This window comes from Aythya fuligula, chromosome 2, assembly GCF_009819795.1.
Source record: "Aythya fuligula isolate bAytFul2 chromosome 2, bAytFul2.pri, whole genome shotgun sequence".
In the NCBI taxonomy this organism is placed as follows: domain Eukaryota; kingdom Metazoa; phylum Chordata; class Aves; order Anseriformes; family Anatidae; genus Aythya; species Aythya fuligula.
Window position 1 is genome coordinate 56,207,889 of NC_045560.1, and position 21,338 is coordinate 56,229,226.

A 21,338-nucleotide genomic window follows, 5' to 3' on the forward strand; every position below is an offset into this window, starting at 1 on the left:
TGTAATTCAATAGAAGTTCGTAAGAAGAAAAAGACTATAAAACTATTAATCTAGGAAATATTTCTGTGACGTAAGCTTCCACTCAAGATCTTAGGAAGTAAACAAAAGGATGGCAGTAGCAAGCAGCAAACTCTTTTGTAACTTTCTTCAATAACATTTTTTTAGTTTAAGATCATGGAAATAAGTTGGATTTCACGGGAAAAGCAGTGGCAGTTTCTGAAAAGTAAATAATTCTTACATATCCTAATAAAATGGGTGGGTTCTAGAATTTATTCTTCCAGTTTTAGTTGCTATACACAAATCTTTTATATTCCCAGACACATGCAGCAAGTCCTTGGTTAGCTTAGCTATAAATGATGTTCTGTAAAGCAGGTGAAGGGAACTGAGAATGTGATAAGGCTTGCAGATTTTTCTCTGAATAATCTAACCAGAATTAGCATGTCAAAGTGGGCAGAAACATTGACCAGATATAACCCCAGCTATGTAGAGCTACAGAGGAACACCTTGTACCTATGTAGTTATGAAATAGTTCTTTAGCTCTGTCCGCAGATATATTAAATATCTGAAGTCTCTTGCAGCTATAGAGTTAGTTCTCCAACTCACTTGTGCTTCCTTTCACAATTAATTTTGGATATTCTCAGGAGATGAAAACATTTTCTTATGCAAGCTAAATCCATGTGCTGTACCAACTTCCTTTAATATCAAGAGGAACCATGTATATGAAAAGACTGCATTTCTCAAACAGTAGGTGACTTCTTGATGCCCAGAGAAATGCAAGTCACACTTTACAGTTAACATACTAGTCTTTTGATTATTTTCAACTAAAAAGGAACTGAATGAACACTTTTAAAGTCTTTAAAGTCAGTAAAGTCTTTAAAGACAGTAGGTAAATTGATATTTTAAATTCCTTTCTCAAAAGCAAACAAAGGAAACAAGGCAATAGAATATCACAAGTTGAAAGGGACCCACAAGGATCATAGAGTACAACTCCTAGCTATGCATAGGACCACCCAAAAAGCAGACCATGTGTCTGAGAGCATTGTCCAAATGCTTCTTGAACTCTGGCAGGCTCAGCGCTGTGACCACTGCCCTGGGGAGCCTGTTCCAGTGCCCAACCACCCTCTCAGCAAAGAACCTTTTCCTGATATCCAACCTGAACATCCCCTGTCACAGCCCTATGTCATTCCTTCAGGTCCTATCGCTGGTCACCAGAGAGAAGAGACCAGAACTGCCCCCTGCAGTCTCCCTTGTGAGGAAGCTGCAGGCCACCATGAGCTCTCCTCTCAGTCTCCTCTCTAAGCTGAACAAACCAAGTAACATCAGTCACTCCTCATAAGTTTTGCCCTCTAGACCTTTCACCATCTTTGTTGCATTCCTTTAGAGAGTCTCTCTACTAGTTTTATGTTCTTTTTGTACTGTGGAACCCAAAACCACACTGAGTACTCAAGGTGAGGCTGCACCAGCACACAGTGGAACCCCTTGACTTGCTAGCAATGCTGAGCCTGATGCACCCCAGAATCCAGTCAGACATTTTGTCTGCCAGGACACACTGCTGACTCATGTTCAACTTGCTGTTTACTAAAATTCCCAGATCCCTTTCTGCAGGGTTGCTCCCCAGCCTCTCATGAGGCAGTCTGTACATACAGCCAAGGCTGTCCCTTCCCAGGTGGACAATCCAGCACTTGCACCAAAAGTATCTTTTCAGTGATTCAAACACTACAAAAGCAGATTTATGCATAATGTACATTGTGTAATTAAACTGAATTTGCATAGGGTATAAACGTTTAAATAAATGGTTAGTGGTTACCAGATTACTTAGTTTGGATATTCTTAGTTTGGGTATTTAAAGAAAAGAAAAAAATAAAGAAAACAATAAAACAGAATTACTTTCAATTGAAGCAGCAGCTATTTGGTCCAAGGCTAAGTTTTCTGTTAAAAGTCAAAACATGCTTTCAATTAGATCTTTGCAACTCCACTGATACTCACTGAGGCTTAAGATACAGTCCACTGCAGAATATAATTAAGAGGCTACATGCAACGGGTCTGCATTCCACCTTTCCCATCAGTTTATTTTTGTTTGTTTGTAATCATCGTTACAGTAAGCAGTTTCTCCTTTATTCCTCTGAATTTGATAACTCCAGGAATAAGAAAGTGAGACTGGTGAGAACTGATGACGAGTTCTACCAGAATGATTGGATTTTAAAAGATACTCATAATGCCTCTCCAATTGTACCAAAGATCTTCCAGTTTCGTGTAGGAAATGATTTTTCTTAGAGATGTTCAGCTCTGTCACTAGTGTTTGTATTTTCAGTCTCACTGCTTTCATAAGACTTTCATAAGCATTTAGTTACTATACCTGTAGGGCATATTTGCATTATGCTTAGATATAGATGTAAATACATCACACTAAGTTAGGATTCTATGTATAATATGGTTTCTGTTTCTTATTCCTTCTCTAGACAAACAGCTCAATGGCTTGATGTAGACAAAATAAGCATCTATACCAAGACAGAAGTTCTGTGAACATGAAACACGTCAGGGGATTAACATATGTAGGGAAGCCTCATGACCTACCAAAATTCGAATCTCAGACTACAAGAGTGAAGAGAGGTGATCAAAATCCTCTAGTTGCTATGGAAAGAGGGCATACTCACTCATCTTATTAAAATTCATGGAAATTGAAAATATCTGAAAGCCCAGGAGGGGTGGGGTCAGAAAAATCTATTTCACAGAAACGGGAAACTTACTCTAAATTCTCATTGAAAGCACTTTCCCCATCACAGACTTCCTGAGAGACTTTTGATTTCTCTCCTACTTAGGGGATAATTATAGTGTGTTTTTTTTTTTTTTTTCCCCCCTCCTCCTTCCTTCCATGACTAATGCATACAGAAGGGGATCACTTCAGCATTTTATGCAGATTATAACACTTTGTTCTTACCTATATCTTTGCTGGAAATTACTTCGCCTTTGTTCTCTCTCCAACTTACCTAGCAGTCTTTATTTTTTATTTCTACTTTCCATAATTTATCATCTGTCTCTGTCATTTGATATCATAACTTTCAGTATTAAGAGTTGTTGAACTCTGCACTTCTATTTTCATTTTTTCCCTTTAATTTTAAATTTACTACTATCAGGAAGCAACAACACTTGTGCATAGGGCTGATAGAAGACAGACATTAAATGAAAGGCTATATAGTACCTTTTTCTTGCAGATAAGAATTCTAAAAGGTACGAATCTGAAAGACTAATTATTACTTAAAAGGATTCTAAATGTATCTTAAAATTTTGGGATCATCACAGTCACCTCAGTCAGGAAGAATATAACTTCATGTGTTTAAGTATGCTGAATACTTTGCTTATGTGGTTTGATCTGGCCCTCACACTGCTTGTACAAAATTACACTATAAGGAAGATGCAATGGGAATTTCTTCACCACCTTATTTCCACAACAGGCAAATTTGTCTCATAACACTACTACAATTGTTCAGCAGTATTGCTTTGGGCTCAGAGGCACCTACACCGTTTTTGAAGCTACTAATAATCACACTATTGTAAAAGGCTAATCAGAGGAACACTATTTAAGAATAGGAAAAATTTTGTTTAGAAAAATTAGAGTCAAGACCTCAGTGGTTTTTTTTTTTATTTTTTTATTTTTTATTTATTTTTTTTTAATTTTCTTCTGATAGTAGTTCAGCTGTATTCTTAAAAAGAAAGCTAGGATCATCTGTCTTCCTAGAATAGGGCTAAAATTGCAGGACACAAACAGCAGCAACAGGCTCGCAAAATATAACCACATGATATAGCATTTCAAATAGGAGTAGCAGATTTCTGCAGAACTCATCACACACTTTTGCAAGTCATATTGATGGCTTGTAACACACCATCAGTTTTCCATCTGAATTCACTAGACATCTGTAATTATTATTCAATAGCAAAATGAACCATTTTCTCATGGAAAAGCTTTCAATATTTCCATATTAAGAGACAATACAAGAATAAAGACTTCCTATAAAGCCCTTAGAAATGGGGGCTGCTTTGGAAACTGTCACAGCTGTGACTAAATCACCCAAATCCTGTATTGCTGAAAGATTTTCTCTTGAAGGTATTAAGAACAGACTTTTCCTCAGCATAACTGTCCTGCTTTATATATTGTTGACTTAGCCAGCTGCATAGGCCTCTTTTGCATTCTCCTGAGTGAAATTCTTCATGATTTTAATAGATGTAGAAAAGCTTTATTCAAGAACTACTAAGATAATACAAACACTAAAGGCTACAAGCATTTTTACTTACATAAAGGGGTTGAAAGAGAGATGTTTTCTATTCATCAAGTTTAAGCATGAGCTTTGTTTCCTCCCCTCCCTAGATGAGCAAGATCCACATAACCTGTTCCTGAAGAGTCTAAAGCAGCACCTGATGTTTTTCTCTTTGCTCCTACTCCTCCTTCCTTACCCCCCCCCCCATTATTTTTCTTTCAGAAACTTGTGTGCCACACAGAGGAGGTTTTTTTTTTTTTTTTCAGTAAATCAATACTCTAATAAAAGATGGCTGCCTGTATGTACTCCACATATGAAGCAGGATTCTGTTATACAGATAAAGCCATTCACCTTATGCTCAGTATTTGATGTTCATTTTTAATAATAAACCATAATAAAAAACACACAACCAATATAAATCTAAGCCACAGCAACATTCAGTCTTTTCTGTTTTGACAGTACTTCTCTGATGACGTAAAATAGCTAATTTATTTAATTTGTTTTCAGAAAGAATTATACTATTTTGCTGTTCTCTAAGTATACTTTTGAAAAACAAAAACTATCTGAAAGAACTAGGAACAGACATTTTAAGTTATAGTTTTTTTGTTGTTGCTGTTTGTTGTTTTTTTCCCCCCCCAGAAAAACGGAAAACTACTGGTTTCATTAAGAATGAAATTAGCAGCTTAACCATGGAAAAAAAAATAAAAAAACAAACTAAACTATATACTTTTTCTGAAGTTATTATAGCATAAAAATCCCTGTAACATCAATATAGAAAACAATATATATGTTAAAACATCATTCCCAAGCATATACAAACATTAAAAATAAGTTACCTTCCAAAATAATATGTACGAGAGCAGAAGTTTCAAAGTTATTTTTGTATCTCATATTTACTCTGTAAAATTAGCAAAAGGAAACAGCATAAAAAAGGGAAGAGAAAAAAAAGGAGACCAGTTGTGGAATGCCATTTACCAAAATTAAATAAATAAATAAATTACTGTGCGTGTTTTGATAACTGCCTTCAGCTCAAGTAAACTTTGTACAGTAGATAGGAATCCTATGAGCAGCTACAACATAAATTATCATGCTTTGAGCTAATCTCCACTCTGTCCTCAAAAATACAACACTAACAAGTTATAATAGGTGCACAGTTCCTAAAAATGCAATCAGTCAACATCATTGCAGCATACACTTGCATTGTACACTAAAGACTTACCCAGATATTTCCATCCTGGTGATATGGTTTCCAGTTTCTCCCCGTATCACTATAGAGCATCCGATACTGAGTGACCCAGTCAGAACTGCTATACCTGCCTTGAGTTGCGATAGCAGTGATCTGCTTCCTATTCCCAAAATCCACCTGCAGCCACTGATAATGATCACTGTCTGATGGAGACCAACCTCCTGCACCTGTTGGGTTGAAACAGAAAAGAGATGTAGATCTCGAACACTTGCTTTGAAGTGAACACATAGTGAAGACGTTGATTGCTAGAAGACAGCCCAGCTGAGAGGAATAAAGATACAAAAGAAATATGATTATATTTTTTAATGCATGTTTAGTATAGGATTCAAATGCATTAACTCTGTTGCCTTAATCATTTTATGATGTAATTATAGTGATTTAATGGGCTGCCTGGAATGTCTTTACAATGCTTTAATTACAATTTATTAGTTTTTGCCAAATTATAATTGTTCAAAGGTTGATCAATTTGCCATGAAATTCTTTTTCAGAGTCAGTTGACACAAATCAGTAACAATCTCTTGGCTTCATAAACACTTTCAGTAGCATTTCATATTAAAGAGATAATACAGATAAAATAGAATGAAACAATATCCAGCCTTTTGCTTCCCTATGTTTTGCTACAGTGTACAGACTGAAATATCTTAAATAGAATTGAAATAGGAGCAGGTATTGCAGGGCTGGATCCAGTTTTGATCTGATGGGTATGCAGGCTGTCACAGATAACATTGACAGATGCCTCACATAAATGTTATTGCTTTTTATGGGTCTGTGAATTAATTTGATAGTAATTCTGTTAACATTCTTCTCAGCTACTAGACTACATCACATAGTTGTAAGTAAAGATGGACAATGATGCAGAGACAAATGTAATATTATGACATTAATGTAATTTCTTATTCTTCTGAAGTAAAGAATGTCAAGGGAGAAATCATAATTGGATACCAAAAATTATAAAAATTCTAAGAGTGAAATTATAAAGAAATATTTACCATAGTCATAAAAATTAGGGAACAGGTGAAATTACAAAAATAAAATGAAATACTGAGAAAAACTGGAGAATCATTCTCTTTATAGTCATAGTGGACATTAAGACAGAAAACAAAAACATTAAACTTGTAGAGATTGTGGTATTTTTTTTTGCTTTTAATTTTGAACCAAATAGGTGGCCAGGCATACTGTAGGCTAGTCTATGAGGTGATTTTAATTGCTTTTAATTTCACTTACAGATATCAGTTGACAACACAAACCTAGCCTTATCATCAAGCAATGAACTCTTGTTATACAGGTTTATATACTCCCATCATCAGGCGGCAGCATTGCTTCAATCTCAGGCATTTCTAAAACATTCAGCTGCTACAGCTGTTAATATTTGCAGGTCATAGGACATTTTAAAGTTGTGGTATTAATAGGATCATTTGATGTCATAAGTTGCCTTTCATTGTAAATAAAGTGGAGTACTAATGAACGTTTTTTATTTTTATTTTTATTTTTTAAGATTTAAAATAGATTTTTTGTCCCTGTACTAGAAATAATTATTTCCCAGAAATATTCCCTGACAATTCCAACACTTCCACCCAATTTACGTATCTTAGAGTGATGGCATGCAAATGATCAGATTTGCATCCCGTACCTCTGAAAAATAGCCCATTGATTGCTCCAGAAAATAAGATCCAAAGATAAACTTTCCAAGTTTTCCATTATAAGGTACAAATACCAGCTTTCAAAATTTGTGACAGAACTGATGAATCCATCTATAAAATGTCCTTCAACAACGTAACTGTTGAAACTGGATGACATACTGTAACTGTAAGGAGGCTAAAATGGGCTACATGTTTCATATGCTGTTTTATGTATGCAAGAGATTTTGTTATATAGATTTACATTCAAACTTTTTGAATTTTGATTTTGATATGCAACCTTAAGAGAGAGAGAAGGAAAAAAAAAATGCGTAGCTATAATTAGACTGTTAAAACTATAAAGCAATACAATATAATTTCCCAGAGAGGCTGAGCAGTCTCCTCCTCCGGAGACATTCAAACCCTGCCTGGATGCAATCCTTTGCTCTAGGTGACCCTGCTTGGCAGGGGTGTTGGACTAAACAATCTCCAGAGGTCCCTTCCAACCTCAACTATTCTGTGATTCTGTGTAATTATTTCTTCAATATATTTATATTAGTAAGATGAGATTTTTCTCTGCAACTGAAAAACCTTTGTAAACTTTGTAAAACATGCTTTGTAAACTATAACTAGGTTTCAGAAAGTATTCACCTATGAATCCATTGAAAAGTTTTGAAAATTTGGTCTAACATTAAATTTCCTTTTTTTTTTCCTTTTTTTTTTTTAATATATATATATATGTATATCTAAGAAGAAGCAAAAAACTTTTCTTCACATCATGCCTAATGAAAGTTAAGGGATATATGATGCAATAACCACACCTATAATGTGAAAAGAGACGGAAACATTAGTATTTCAAGATAGATTATGTTATAACCATTGCTAATAAGTGAGAGACAAGACTTTTGGTCAATATTACAGAGAGAAGCAAACAATATCCCTTGCTTGGCCAAGCTTGCCTGTGAAGGGAATGGTCATCACTGGAAATACTTTGCAGTAATCAGTTAAAAGCTTTCTCTTCCTGTTTGATTCATCAAGCTGTGTAACCTGGGGAGCCGATTACTTTCTTCATTTGGTTTGTGCTATGTGTAACCTCTATTGATTCAAGGATTAATAAAGGTACCTGTTCCTTTTTCAGTTGTGTGCTCTAGAATAAGTTACAAGAAAGCTGGATTATATAAAATACTACCCCCTGTGAGAACTTTGCATAGGCACTGAATTCATCAAAGGGTTTCAAATACACTTTTTTTCTCCACTCAATCTAATCAGATGCATCAACCATAAAAATCTCACATCCCCAGAAATGTGCACATACTTACTGCTCATCCTATCATTAAATATTTTGCTGAATAAAAATAGCTTCCTCACTGGAATGAAAGGAACCAACCTGATACTGGACACAGAACAGAGGAGTGTCTGACAAATAAAATATTTAACATACTTTTATTTAAAAAGGAGTACTGAATTTGGAGATCAAACCTGATTTTCATAATATCACATTATTTTAGAAATACATTTATTTTTATAGCCCATATATTATGACAGAATAATGAACTATCTTTCAGGAATTACTCAAATAACCAGCATGTTTTTCAATTTTCAGTGAGAGTTACCTTGCACCAAAACTGCAATAGTAAAATAAATTTGTTGAATAAATGCTATTCACAGTATTAATCTTCATAACTTGGTGTAAACTCCTTATTTTTAATGCTTTTTGGTTATATTCTGAATTATACAATGTTCTTTCTTTTTATTATGGTGGAAAAAAAAGACATTCGTTTTATGATATGATACTCCATTTTACCTTCTGTATTGCCTTTAATGCAAAAAGCTACTAAATACTGTGACATCAATGTGAATTATGAATTAGAAACATATGAGAATTACAAATTATTTTAAAGTCACAAAACATTCATATAACAGAGTTTACTTTCATTAAATAGGCAAGGAGCACATATCAGGTTCTTTGGTAGTAGAGTTGCAATAAATGAAAATACAGACAATAATTTTTCCTATTTTTATTTTTATGGTATTTCAGAATTTCATGTGATTAAACACATTCACTCATTCAGTGGCAAAAATAACTGACTGAGTGACATTAACTGAGAGTCACTGAATACTATTATTTATACCGTATAGCACTCTACATCATAAACAGGGCAACTAATTTTGACTTGAACAAGAATGACTGTATATGACCCTTCGAGATCAGGTATCAGAGAACTATACGTTCAATGTAAGTGGTCTACATATCTTTATGAATCCAAGAAACTTCCATGCACAGAAAAGCATAAGTCTTAAGTAGCAAAGCCAGCTAGAGCATGCCTGTGGATAAAAAAGGCTATGAAAAATTTTGTTACGTTTTATTTCAAAAATGCTACAGAAAGTCATTTGATCTGCTCCTACTGCAGACTGACCAATGTGCAATGAGCCTATTACTGAAAAACATATTCAGCGATACAGAAGATGCATACAACTATATTCAGAATGTTAAGAACTTGTATAACTTGAATCTTTTCATATTTTTTCCTCATTTATAGACAATTACTAAAAAATAACTAACATCTTTAAAACAAGAGGTAAAGCTCAAGGTTTTAAAATATTTAATGATGAAAACCCCAATGGCTTTCATGTTTTTATTGGATTTTATTCCACGAGTTCATTCTGTGGATATGAAAACAACATGAACATAGCCTCTCTCTAAATGACACATGCTATATTTTGCATGTGTCATTTAGACATATAGCATGTGTCAAAATAGAGCATATATAAATAAAGTATTCAACTCAATGTGGGTCTATTTTTGTAAAATTTTATGACTAACATCATTGTATAATTTCTTTCCTTTAATTAATTATACATTTCAACTCCCTATTCAAATCTGAGTGAGCTAGCTCCCATTTACTGCACACTAAGAAAAGCTACATGATGAGTTAACCTTACCTTCATATTTCCCCATGATAAATTATCAGTAACTATCAAATTCAAGGGAGGCTTACAGATTTAAAATTTTATCTCAACTGTCATATCCTACTGAGCTTCAAGATCTATAAGAATGGACACTGATGTTATTTGAAACTCTCTGTCTGATCCATTTCAGTTAGAAATCTTTTTTCTTGTGGTATCTTGGCACTTCCATCTTCACTCATGGCCAAAACTGGAAAGATTAATTTTCCCTAGAAGAACCCACTCTTGTTTCAGTTGCACTTGTTTATCATTCCCTATTTCAAATCACAATATAATATCAGTATTGCAGTAAGTCTAGTTTTCTACTTTTTTTTTTTTTTTTTTAAATCAATAATAGAAGGCTTCAATGATATAAGTGCAAAAAGGAAAAGATCCTTAATAAGAAATTTGACTAGAAAACAAGATATGAAAAAAGTATAGATCAAAGATTTAGGATTTGTGGTAGTTGTAATTCCAAGGTTTACTTTACGTAATCTTAGAAAACTTCTATGGCTTTTCAGCAAGGAAATCAAAGATATGTCTTTTTAATAATTATAAAATATTAAACATTCTGAAACATTCTTTGAGTTTGAATCTGCTTACTTGTAAGGGAAAAACACAGACTAATCTTCCAATGAGAAATAACACTTTCTAGGCCAATATAATATTGTCAATTGCTATTTTCCTTCCTATGACACTGTCTGCCATTCTTCTATAAAGGATAAATCAAGAGAAAAAGGAAAACTTTGAAGTACTGAGATCATTCATTCACTGCATTTCGGAGAAAATATGGACAGTCTTTTTCTACAATAAAAACAATATAAAAAAATATATAAAAAACTTAAAAACTATATGAATCTACCTGCAGATTTAGTCAACTTTATGTTTAAGCAGGATATAAATGACACTTTCCACTTTTGGTTTGTCATTTTATCATTTTAGATAAATATTGTCTAAATATTAGTAGTATATTATATTAATATAATATATTATTATATTAATAGATAATATTGTCTAAATATTTATCTATTATTAGATAAATTTTTATCTAATGAAACATTTCACTTTACACATAGCAAATAGCATTACAGCATTTAGCGGGTCTTGTAACACTTAGAAATCTAAATACAGAAGTTGTGTAGCTAAATTTGGATTTGCAATCCAATCCCTCTTTTCAAGTTAGAAATTAAATGTTTTTAATATGTTCTCCTTTCCAGCACAAAACAACAGTGATGGAATTGCAAACAAGGACATAAACAACCCTGATAATGTTGCAAATAATGAGCATTCTGCTTTGGAAGATACCTATGTTGACATTTAGAAAGCAGCAAATACTGAGAAAATTATAGACAACCTCTATTTTAAATTACCTATATTTATTCTGAAAAGCAAACAACCAACCAAACAAACAGAAAAGTATCATGGAAAACAAGAAACAAGACAGAAATTACAACAAATAGATTTCTACATCTCTAGAATTCATTATTAGAATTTACCCCAAATCAGACCCTATTTACTAAAAAATGGCATATTAGAGCCAAGTTTGATCTAATTCCCCATAGTAATTTCAAAAGTAACTTACCAGAATTGCAACAAGAATTGGGCTCAAATAAGCTTTCAAGCTCTAAATTTCCTATAAAACATATCTGATGAAATTCATTTGCAGGGGCAACTGAAGGTTAGAACGATCCAATATTAATTCCCCCAATTATCCTTCCATCATAACAGTAGAAAGTTGTAAGTTTACAGAGAGGTCAGTGTCAGCTTTAATCTTCACTTCTGAAAGCCTGACATAGCACACCAGCCTATGAAGTATACTTTACTATTTGTCGGAAATATTTCTACTGATTTTTGGTAGCAGTTACCAGTCTCTTCCCTTGGTGCGGCTAACACTCTCTGATAAAGTATGTAACCTTATTAATTAATTAATTAATTAATTTACTGGGGGGGGGGAGGGGGATATTTGAATTAGTAATTCACATCAGCAGATGTTTTTGGCAGACTGATATTAAAAATCTTTCCCTCCCCTAAAAAATAGTCAAGGAGAAAAATATTCCTTATTATATTTCTTAAAATTGTTTAATTTTCATTTTAAAACCTGAAAGTTAAGAGCAAAAATAAGCCAAGGGATAACAGTATTTATCTGGATACAGTCCACAAAGTTCTTTTTTTAAAAGAACATTAAAATCACTTTTTTTTTTAATCCCGAAAGATCTTTCTTACAGTAAATGCAATTAAAATAAATCCCTTGATGTAGTGTCTGCTTCTTAATACTCACTGCTTCCTAGTATATCTTAACTGAGCACAAACCACATATGAGTGATCAGTCTGCCCTAAGGAACAGTATTGATATCTAACAATGAAAATGATGCAAAAGAGATCTCATAGTTGTCATTCACAGTTGTCAGACTCAAAAAGGGGTAAAAATCATAAGCCTGAGGAGTCTTATATCATGAATCCACTGTTGGGGAACAAACACTGAGCAGCTTTGGTTATTTTAATGAACACATCACTTTAAACTATGCCTTTCCCATCTGTTCTGCTTTCTAATTACATATGCAAAAAGAAGTTCATTCACAATTGCATCCTAATGGAATCTTAAACAAAACTTGTACAAGATTTAAATATGCTGTGCACATCATCTGTATTCAAGGCATCAAGCAGCTTATTCTCCATGAGGTATTTTCTTGTTTTCCAGACAGAAAGTTGAGGCATGGCAATGGATCACTGCACCTGCCATGCAAACCACTTGCATACAAAATAACCACAGTGGCATACAAGAGACAAGGAAGAGAGTACAAAAATCTCCCTTTCCTCACAACCCCTTTTCAAGCAAGAGGACGCAAATCTTTCATCGCATGTTTATGCACTGCAGCACTGGGGTTTTCCTAACAACTCAGGCCATATCCCTGGCAAGAACTAGCAAGGGTACAGCTAATGGATAGTAGACATTCCTACTGCAGTGCCCTTCCTAGGCAAATAAGCCCTGATTAACATATTCTTATCCAAGATTTTACTAACAATCAGATCAGGAGCTGCTGTAACTAAGGAAGTTTTACTGACTGTGGTTGAATAGCATTTACAGCACTTTGAAACCTAGATTCAAGCTCATTACTACATCACTGGTAGTTCCTTGTAAGCGTTGTTATTTCTCCTTTGTAGAGATGACAGTCAGAGAAAAAGGAATTAAGGTATACACCTGATCTATACCATTTCCAATAGCGATGAGATGGCTGAACATTTTATGGTCAGCTAAATGGTTCTATTCCCATTAGTGCAGTCCGTAAAGTGATGGAAGACAAAGTTAAAATTCTGTAAGTTAAATTGTGACATTTTGGCTCATTTTGATTAGTATTTTTTCCCCTCAAATGACTGTACATGTAGCATGATTACATGCTGTTATTCAGTCTTAGATAAGTGACAAGTGTTCAATGTTAAAAGATAAAAACCGAAACTCCTGTCTTGCAGAGACTTGCCAAGTGAGATGCTGTAGTGAATATAGTTTCTGCCAGTGTGTTTTAGTGTATGTCAGTGTTCCAGTGATGTGCAAGCAACACTGCCTTGAAATGCTTACTGTGACTAACAAGTAAAAGCCACATGATTATTTCATTACAGCACTTTTTTTTTTTTTTTTTTTTTAATCTCTTGGTCCATGTCTCACACAGAAAACATTTTTCATATCAAGGACTTCTCAATTGAAATACCCTGCCCAGCAAATACAACTAGCAGACCTTGTTTTGACCATCTCCTGTGATGACTGCCAATAGTCAAACTTTTCCTGCAGCTATTGATGTTCGTAAAACCTATTCAGGTTCTGCTCCTGACCTGCTACAGAACCTGAATATTGTTCACTTTTTTCTCTTTCACTTTTCATATATTTCTATAGAAATATATTTTCTATATTTCTATATTTCACAAAAAAACGGCTAGAGGGAGCTACACTATTTTCTTATTTGTGCCATCGCTGCACTACCACTGGCCCAGATGTAAGTACAGTAATATTGAATAAAGGACTGGGTTCTTCCCACTTGCTTCATTTATTAGTCATCATTTCCAAAGACTTCTGTGAGATAGAATTTGTTTGTGGTATTACAGCACTCTGTCATCATCAGTGCCACGCATGAATACAAGTTATTGGTATTCATTTAATTTGTCTTAGTAAATGTGCTTCCTCCACCCAATTTTCCTTCAAGAAGCATGAGCAGAGAGCTGTGAAGGTATTGTTTGATGACTTTTAAAATCAAGTATACAGATGATCCAAGAGTTTTGAAGGTTTTTCTGCTTTTGACAGGTCTGACAAAACAATTATTTTTTCCATCAAGGCATATATTGCTATCAGTATGATCAATGCATGTATTGCAAACAGATTCTTATCCTTCCTCTTATTCTTATTCTTTATTAAGAGAATATGTTTTACTTTTAAAATTATCTACTGAGGTACTGCATTTATTTTGACAAAAGCTCACATTATGCCATTGTTTTTGCTAATAGCAAAATATTTATTGATAACATATGCAGAGTTGCATCAAAATGGGTACAGAACAGTTTTATTCATTATTTTAATTTACAAAATAACATGCTAATTTCAATATAGTACTATACTACAGCAGAATTCAACATTTTAGGGTGATGATTTGCCTGAAGATTATGGTAAACTACTGATAACTATTGACTATACTCTAATGAGTAGCCTTCCCAAGCTGAAATTAATCTCTCTGCACAGTTTCCATGCTCTCCAGAGTATAGATGAAAATACTAGCTGACTTGTTCTGAATGCATTTTTTCTACACTTTCAGTCATGACTGCTGAGTACAGCACTGCTGAGAAGAAAAAGCACATTTGCATGTCTGGACTAATTCGGTGTACTCACTCTCCCTGCCCAAAAGGAAAACAACAAACAATAAAAACCACCCCAAACAGCTAGACTGTAGATCGTTCCTAAATGACTACTGTTTGTGCAGAGCAGTAGCTGGTAGATAAAGACACAGCCACATCTACAAAAGAAGCATCAAGATACAAATCATCTAACTTGGCAGAAGCATTGCCCAGGAAAGCAAAGACTTAAGTGAGCACAAAAATATCTTTGTTTGCTTTACTTTGTCTATCTGTATGCCACTGTAACATATCATTTGCCTCACATAGACAACTGTGAAAATAAACATCACTTTGAAACTTCATGGAAAACCCTGTTACGTTGAAGTTAATTTCTACTTCGCCATACACATACTACCTGGAGTTCTATCACTGTAAAACTGACTGCTCTATTCTTGTAAAGATTACATCCTTCTCTCCTGAATAAAGCTTATAACTTTTTCTGTATGCTGGACCAAGCAAATATTCATAACAAACTTCAAGACAATTTCCGCTTGCTGATCCTACATAGGAAAGTGCTGTTGTAGCTCAAGAGAAATTGTCCTGGGACATCTATGCAACTGTAAGACAATTTCTCCATAACGTCTGTGTTCTCTCAATTCACTTTTCTATGGGGAAAAAAACAAAAAACAAAAACAAAATCAAAAAAAACAAACAAAAAAACCATAGTCACAGAAAAAAAAATCCTTCTCTATATTCAGCCACATGGATACCTTTCCTAATGAAGACAGTAATGAAGACAGTAAAAGCAGTCTTGATGGCATAAACCCAGAAAATGAGTATCCACTAAAAACTTGTACTGAGAGAACTGGTGGAGGAGCTGGCCAAGCCACTTTCCGTCATTTATCAGCGGTCCTGGATATCAGGGGAGGTCCCAGTTGACTGGCAGCTAGCAAACGTGACACCCATTTACAAGGGCCAGAGGGTAGACCCAGGGAACTATAGGCCTGTTAGTTTGACCTCAGTACCAGGGAAGCTCATGGAGCAGATTATCTTGAGTGTCATCACACGGCACTTGCAGGGCAACCAGGTGATCAGGCCCAGTCAGCATGGGTTTATAAAAGGCAGGTCCTGCTTGACGAATCTGATCTCCTTCTATGATAAAGTGACACGCTTGGTGGATAAGGGAAAGGCTGTGGATGTGGTCTACCTTGATTTCAGTAAGGCCTTTCACACAGTTCCCCACAACATTCTCCTCAAGAAACTGTCAGCTCATGGCTTTGACTGGTATACGCTTTGATGGGTTAAAAACTGGCTGGATAGCCAGGCCCAAAGAGTTGTGGTGAATGGAGCCGGTCACTAGTGGCGTCCCCCAGGGCTCGGTACTGGGGCCAGTCCTCTTTAATATCTTTATTGATGACCTGGATGAGGGGATAGAGTGCACCCTCAGTAAGTTTGCAGATGACACCAAGTTAGGTGCATGTGTTGACCTGCTCAAGGGTAGGAAGGCTCTGCAGGAGGATCTGGATAGGCTGGACCGATGGGCTGAGGCCAACTGTATGAAGTTCAACAAGAACAAGTGCTGGGTCCTGCATCTGGGGCACAACAACCCCAAGCAGAGCTACAGGCTGGGAGATGAGTAGCTGAAAAGCTGCCTGGCAGAGAAGGACCTGGGAGTATTGGTGGATAGTCGGCTGAATATGAGCCAGCAGTGTGCTAAGGTGGCCAAAAAGGCCAACAGCATCCTGGCTTGTATAAGAAGCAGTGTGTCCAGCAGGTCTAGGGAAGTGATTGTCCCCCTGTACTCGGCTCTGGTGAGGCCGCACCTCAAGTACTGTGTCCAGTTTTGGGCGCCTCACTACAAGAAGGACATGGAGGTGCTCGAGAGAGTCCAGAGAAGGGCAACGAAGCTGGTGAGGGGTCTGGAGAACAAGTCTTATGAAGAGCAGTTGAGGGAGCTGGGCTTGTTCAGCCTGGAGAAAAGGAGGCTCAGGGAAAACCTTATTGCTCTCTATAGGTACATTAAAGGAGGCTGTAGAGAGGTAGGGATTGGTCTATTCTCCCACGTGCCTGGTGACAGGATGAGGGGAAATGTGTTAAAGTTGTGCCAGGGGAGTTTTACGTTGGATATTAGGAAGAACTTCTTTACTGAAAGGGATGTTAGTTATTGGACTGGGCTGCCCAGGGAAGTGGTTGAGTCACCATCCCTGGAGATCTTTAAAAGACATTTAGATATAGAGCTTAGTGATATGGTTTAGTGGAGGACTGGTTCGTGTTAGGTCAGAGGCTGGACTAGGTGATCTTGGAGGTCTCTTCCAACCTAGACAATTCTGTGATTCTGTGATTCTATGAACTTCTAAAGCATAAACCACTACTAGCAAAATCTCTACTTCTGTAAAAATTGAATCCTATGATTACTGTGCTATAAAAAGGTCTTAAACGGTCAAAATGCATGGTTTCAGAATGGGAAGTGTGATATGGTAATTATATGTATTATGATTAGAATATATGTTTAAGTACAGGTTTTCAGACAGAAAGAAAGAGGAAAATTAGCTGCTGTTAATTTGGAGTTTAAAGAATTCTTACGCCATGGCTTCAGGTTCTGACTTAGCCATGTTAATTAAACCTGAGAAAATCAGAATCACTTCTGAGAGCTATCTAATATTTATCAGTTCACTGCATTATTTTTTTTTTCCTTTTAATCTATTATTATTATATAACTATTTATTTTTATTTTTTATTTTTTTTTTAGTAGTTGTATCAGAGTGAAGTATGATTTAGAGAAAAAGAAAGTGCTACTGGACAGACATATATTTAACAAGTTAATCTCTCATATGACCCTAGTAAAAAAATCAACATACATAACATAAACTTGGCCTATTAAAACATGTTCTGAGTGTTAGAAAAATACAATGCTTGATGCTTGATGACTGGAAAAGCATTATAAAACTGCTTAATAAGAAAAAACATAAATGATTTTTAATATATATATATATTTAAGTAAAATAAAGGGAGTAAAATTTATGATAAGCTTGATTGTGGATCTCAGTTTAATACCAAAGTTCTGTAAGGACTTATGGATACACTTGGCTAAAAACAGTATTTGGTACAGGAGGTTTCATTAAAACACATTTTGAATAACACCATTTTGTTTCTTTAAAATTCGTCTACAGGATTTGCACAAAGCAGATAGCTGAAATATGGAAAACTGAGATTCCCCTAATATAATTTCTTGTTCGTGTGTCTTTAGTCCCCCACTGTCATTTATGCTGATACTTTGCTATTTGTTTTTCTAGTTTTCACTGCATTGTACTTAATACCATTTTTCAAATCAGAAAACATTAACTCACTTTTTTATAAGTAAAACTCAATAGCCTCTTTTAAAAACTTTTTTTTTTTTTGAAAAGGGTACCTAAGCATACTAGTTAGTAAAAGACTGTGTGAATTATAACTTCCAGAGACAGACAAGGATACTGAAAGTGCAATAGAGGCAGCTAAGAAGATCCTTGCTGTCACACCAGTCATTAGTGCAAAGGGAAAAAAAGGTGCCCGTGAGCACAGTGATGGTGGTAATGTGCCACAATCTCAGATGCCAGCTGTATCCATGCCAGATGCAACCACCTCTGGCATTTCAGAGGCCTCTGCTCAGCCAGGGCTCAGGAGGGAGGAGGCAGCAACCATGTTTGGGGAGTAACTCATCATTCTCCACAAGTCTGAGGATGGCACTGCCCTCATCCCTCACAGACCGGATCCAACAGAGGTGCTGAGTAAAGGAGCTGTGAGAGGAGGTAAGCAAGCTGCATGCACTCAGAGGATGCACAGGAGATTGACAGGACCACTTCAGAGATCCTGTGGAGCTGACAGACCAAGCCTCTCCATTTCAAGGATGGAAGGACAGCCCAAGACCATGCTCAAAGGAGTGGTGGACGGGAATTGCAAGATTGGGTTGAGAGAGGAGGGCTGAAAATTTGTCCCTGGTGGAGATGCATATAAGGCTTCTTCTCCTGTCCTGAAGTTATGGGCACAGTGCTCAGCAGAAGGAAGGAAAGTGGCCTCCTCCTGGGGCAGGTGTCACAGAGAGCTGAACATCAACCAAGTATCCACGTGAAGAAGAAAAGAAGGATGGAATTACTGGAAACTCCTGTGGGAGAGGGAGACAGTCACCCTGTGACAGGAATAATCTGGAAATTTAGAGCTTACCTGGCACTTGGATCCAGGGTGTTACAGGAAAACTGCTAAAGTTTTTCCACCCATTGGACCATTACCCCTGGCTGATCGTTCATGTGTTTTCCAAGGATATAGCTTGTCTACATATCAAGATTGTCAACATATCATGAGTGACTACAACGGCTCGAAGGGGAGAGGGTCAAGGGCATGGAGGCCGCTCTGTTTTTCTCTTCAATTTTCCCAGTTAAGTGGAAAGACTTGGGGAGGGGTAGAGAGGTCAACACATGGTTGTGCAGCACATGGTTGCACAGCAAGGACTTCTGGGTAGAGACAGGTTCTAACTGACAAATCTTTGCCAACAAGCTGTTAGGATCTTGAACTCCATTATTTTATGGTCAGAACAGAGAAGAGTGTCAGTGATAATCAGGTCCCCAAACAATTCCTCCATGTTGCTGAGCAGAAGGTCCAGCTAAGTATCACCCCATCTAGTGCCTGACAACCTCCAGAGATCTGGATCGATTGTCTCCTATTTATATTGCCCTTCCAGCATGTGCAAGACAGATTAAAGTCTTATATGAAAATCAGACTATCAGTCTGGACAAGTTCTGAAGTACTTCAGAGAGAATGTTGTCCACTTTCTTATTCTAATTTGGTGATTTGTAACGCACCCTACCACAATGACACCCCTCACTGTCTTTTCCTTGGATCATGACACACAAGCTCCCAACAACACACAGGCCTCTAGTTATTCCTGCCTTTGTCTCAGGCTGCATGCATGCACTTGAGAGAGGTGAGTATGAGCAATACAACACAGGACTTCCCATAGGCAAAAGGATGGAGAAACTCTGTAAGTGTGAAGTAACCGTTAAACATAAATTTTAACTTACATTGAGGCAAAATTATATGATCTGCCTTAAGCAGTTTAAATTCACATTATTAAGAAAAGAGAAGAAGGGCCTTACTCTCTAAATGCTTTAGAATCAAAGAATGCTTTTGGCTGAAAGAAACCTTTAATGATTATCTAGGTCTAACCCCCCTACATCAGCAGGGACACCTTCCACTATATCAGGTTGCCCAAATATCCATCCAGCCTATCCTTGGACACTTATGGATGGGGTATTCACAACTTCTAAGAGCAACCTGTTGTACTCTCATAGTAATGATTTTCTCCCTTATATTTAATCTAAATCTACTCTCTTTCAGTTTAAAACCATTGTGCCTTGTCTTACCACCACATACCCTTGTAAGAAGTCTCTCTCCATCTTTCTTATAAGTCTCTTTAAGTGTTGAAAGGCTATAGTGAAGACTCCCAAGAGCATTCTCTTCTCCAGGCTAAACAACTTCAGTTCTAATGACAGTTCGCATAATTGGACAAATACTGTTGTCATAAAAGTAAGAGCATATTAAGCTTACACTTAATCAGACACATCACCATTTTTCTACCTTTTTCAATGTTTTTCTCTGAGTCCAAAACTTCTGAACATTGTGCTTACAGCTTAATACATTGAGTATTGTCATGGATTTAATTGAAGCTCTCTTGCTGGATTGGGCAACAAGCTCAGCAATGTGCAAGAGCAAGTGCTGGCTTTACAAACTCACTAAGAAATCTTAAAGGCAAAATATCTTTATTCTATAGTTTTCATAGTAGGTCAGAAAAGTTGATTAGAAAAAAAATGTTTTAGGTTTGATTCTTAATGGGTAAAAGAACAAGGGGAAAGTAACTTGGAGACAAGAGGCCAAGGGGACAAGATTTCTACCCATCCCTATTTACAGACTTGAAATTTTTTGTTACACCTCTCCTGGAACAATGTGTGTTTGGGTCATAGCCAAATTCTCAATGAAAGCATTAGATTCCTAGGTCTTATAATTAAAATCCTTAAATGCACAGTAACTGATAATAGCCACTGATTTTCTCAATGTTTGTATAATTTTGACTGACAAATTCATGTTCTGGGTCTGTTCTTTGCCAAGAATCATGGAAAGTTATCTAAAACAGTAGGTCGTATCATGTTAACTTCCCTGAAGCTATAGTAATCAGCAGATGGATTGCATGCTAGTCAGAACACTGTCCATTATATCGATAATGCCAGACAGTGGTGTGTTTCTTCAGCAGTAAAACTGAGATTTTGAAGTGACAAGACTCAAGCAACTGCAAAATCTGCACATACATTCCCATGTTCCAAAAACACAGCAATAATTCGTATACATTTTTCAGTCAGGCTGATTCCTGGCAGCATAAACTTACTTAATGTCTGTCTTGTATAAAAAGTGGATATTAGTGGTGCCAACCAAATGCCT

The 21,338-nt window shown here is 36.1% G+C and overlaps 1 protein-coding gene across 1 annotated transcript in view; it reads right to left on the reverse strand.

The window, feature by feature from the left end:
• CNTNAP2 (contactin associated protein 2) overlaps positions 1-21,338 on the reverse strand; it is a 1,149,595-nt gene that overhangs the window by 773,728 nt on the left and 354,529 nt on the right. Inside the window, 1 exon segment of the mRNA XM_032182107.1 lies at positions 5,473-5,666. Coding sequence (XP_032037998.1) covers positions 5,473-5,666 — 194 coding nt within the window.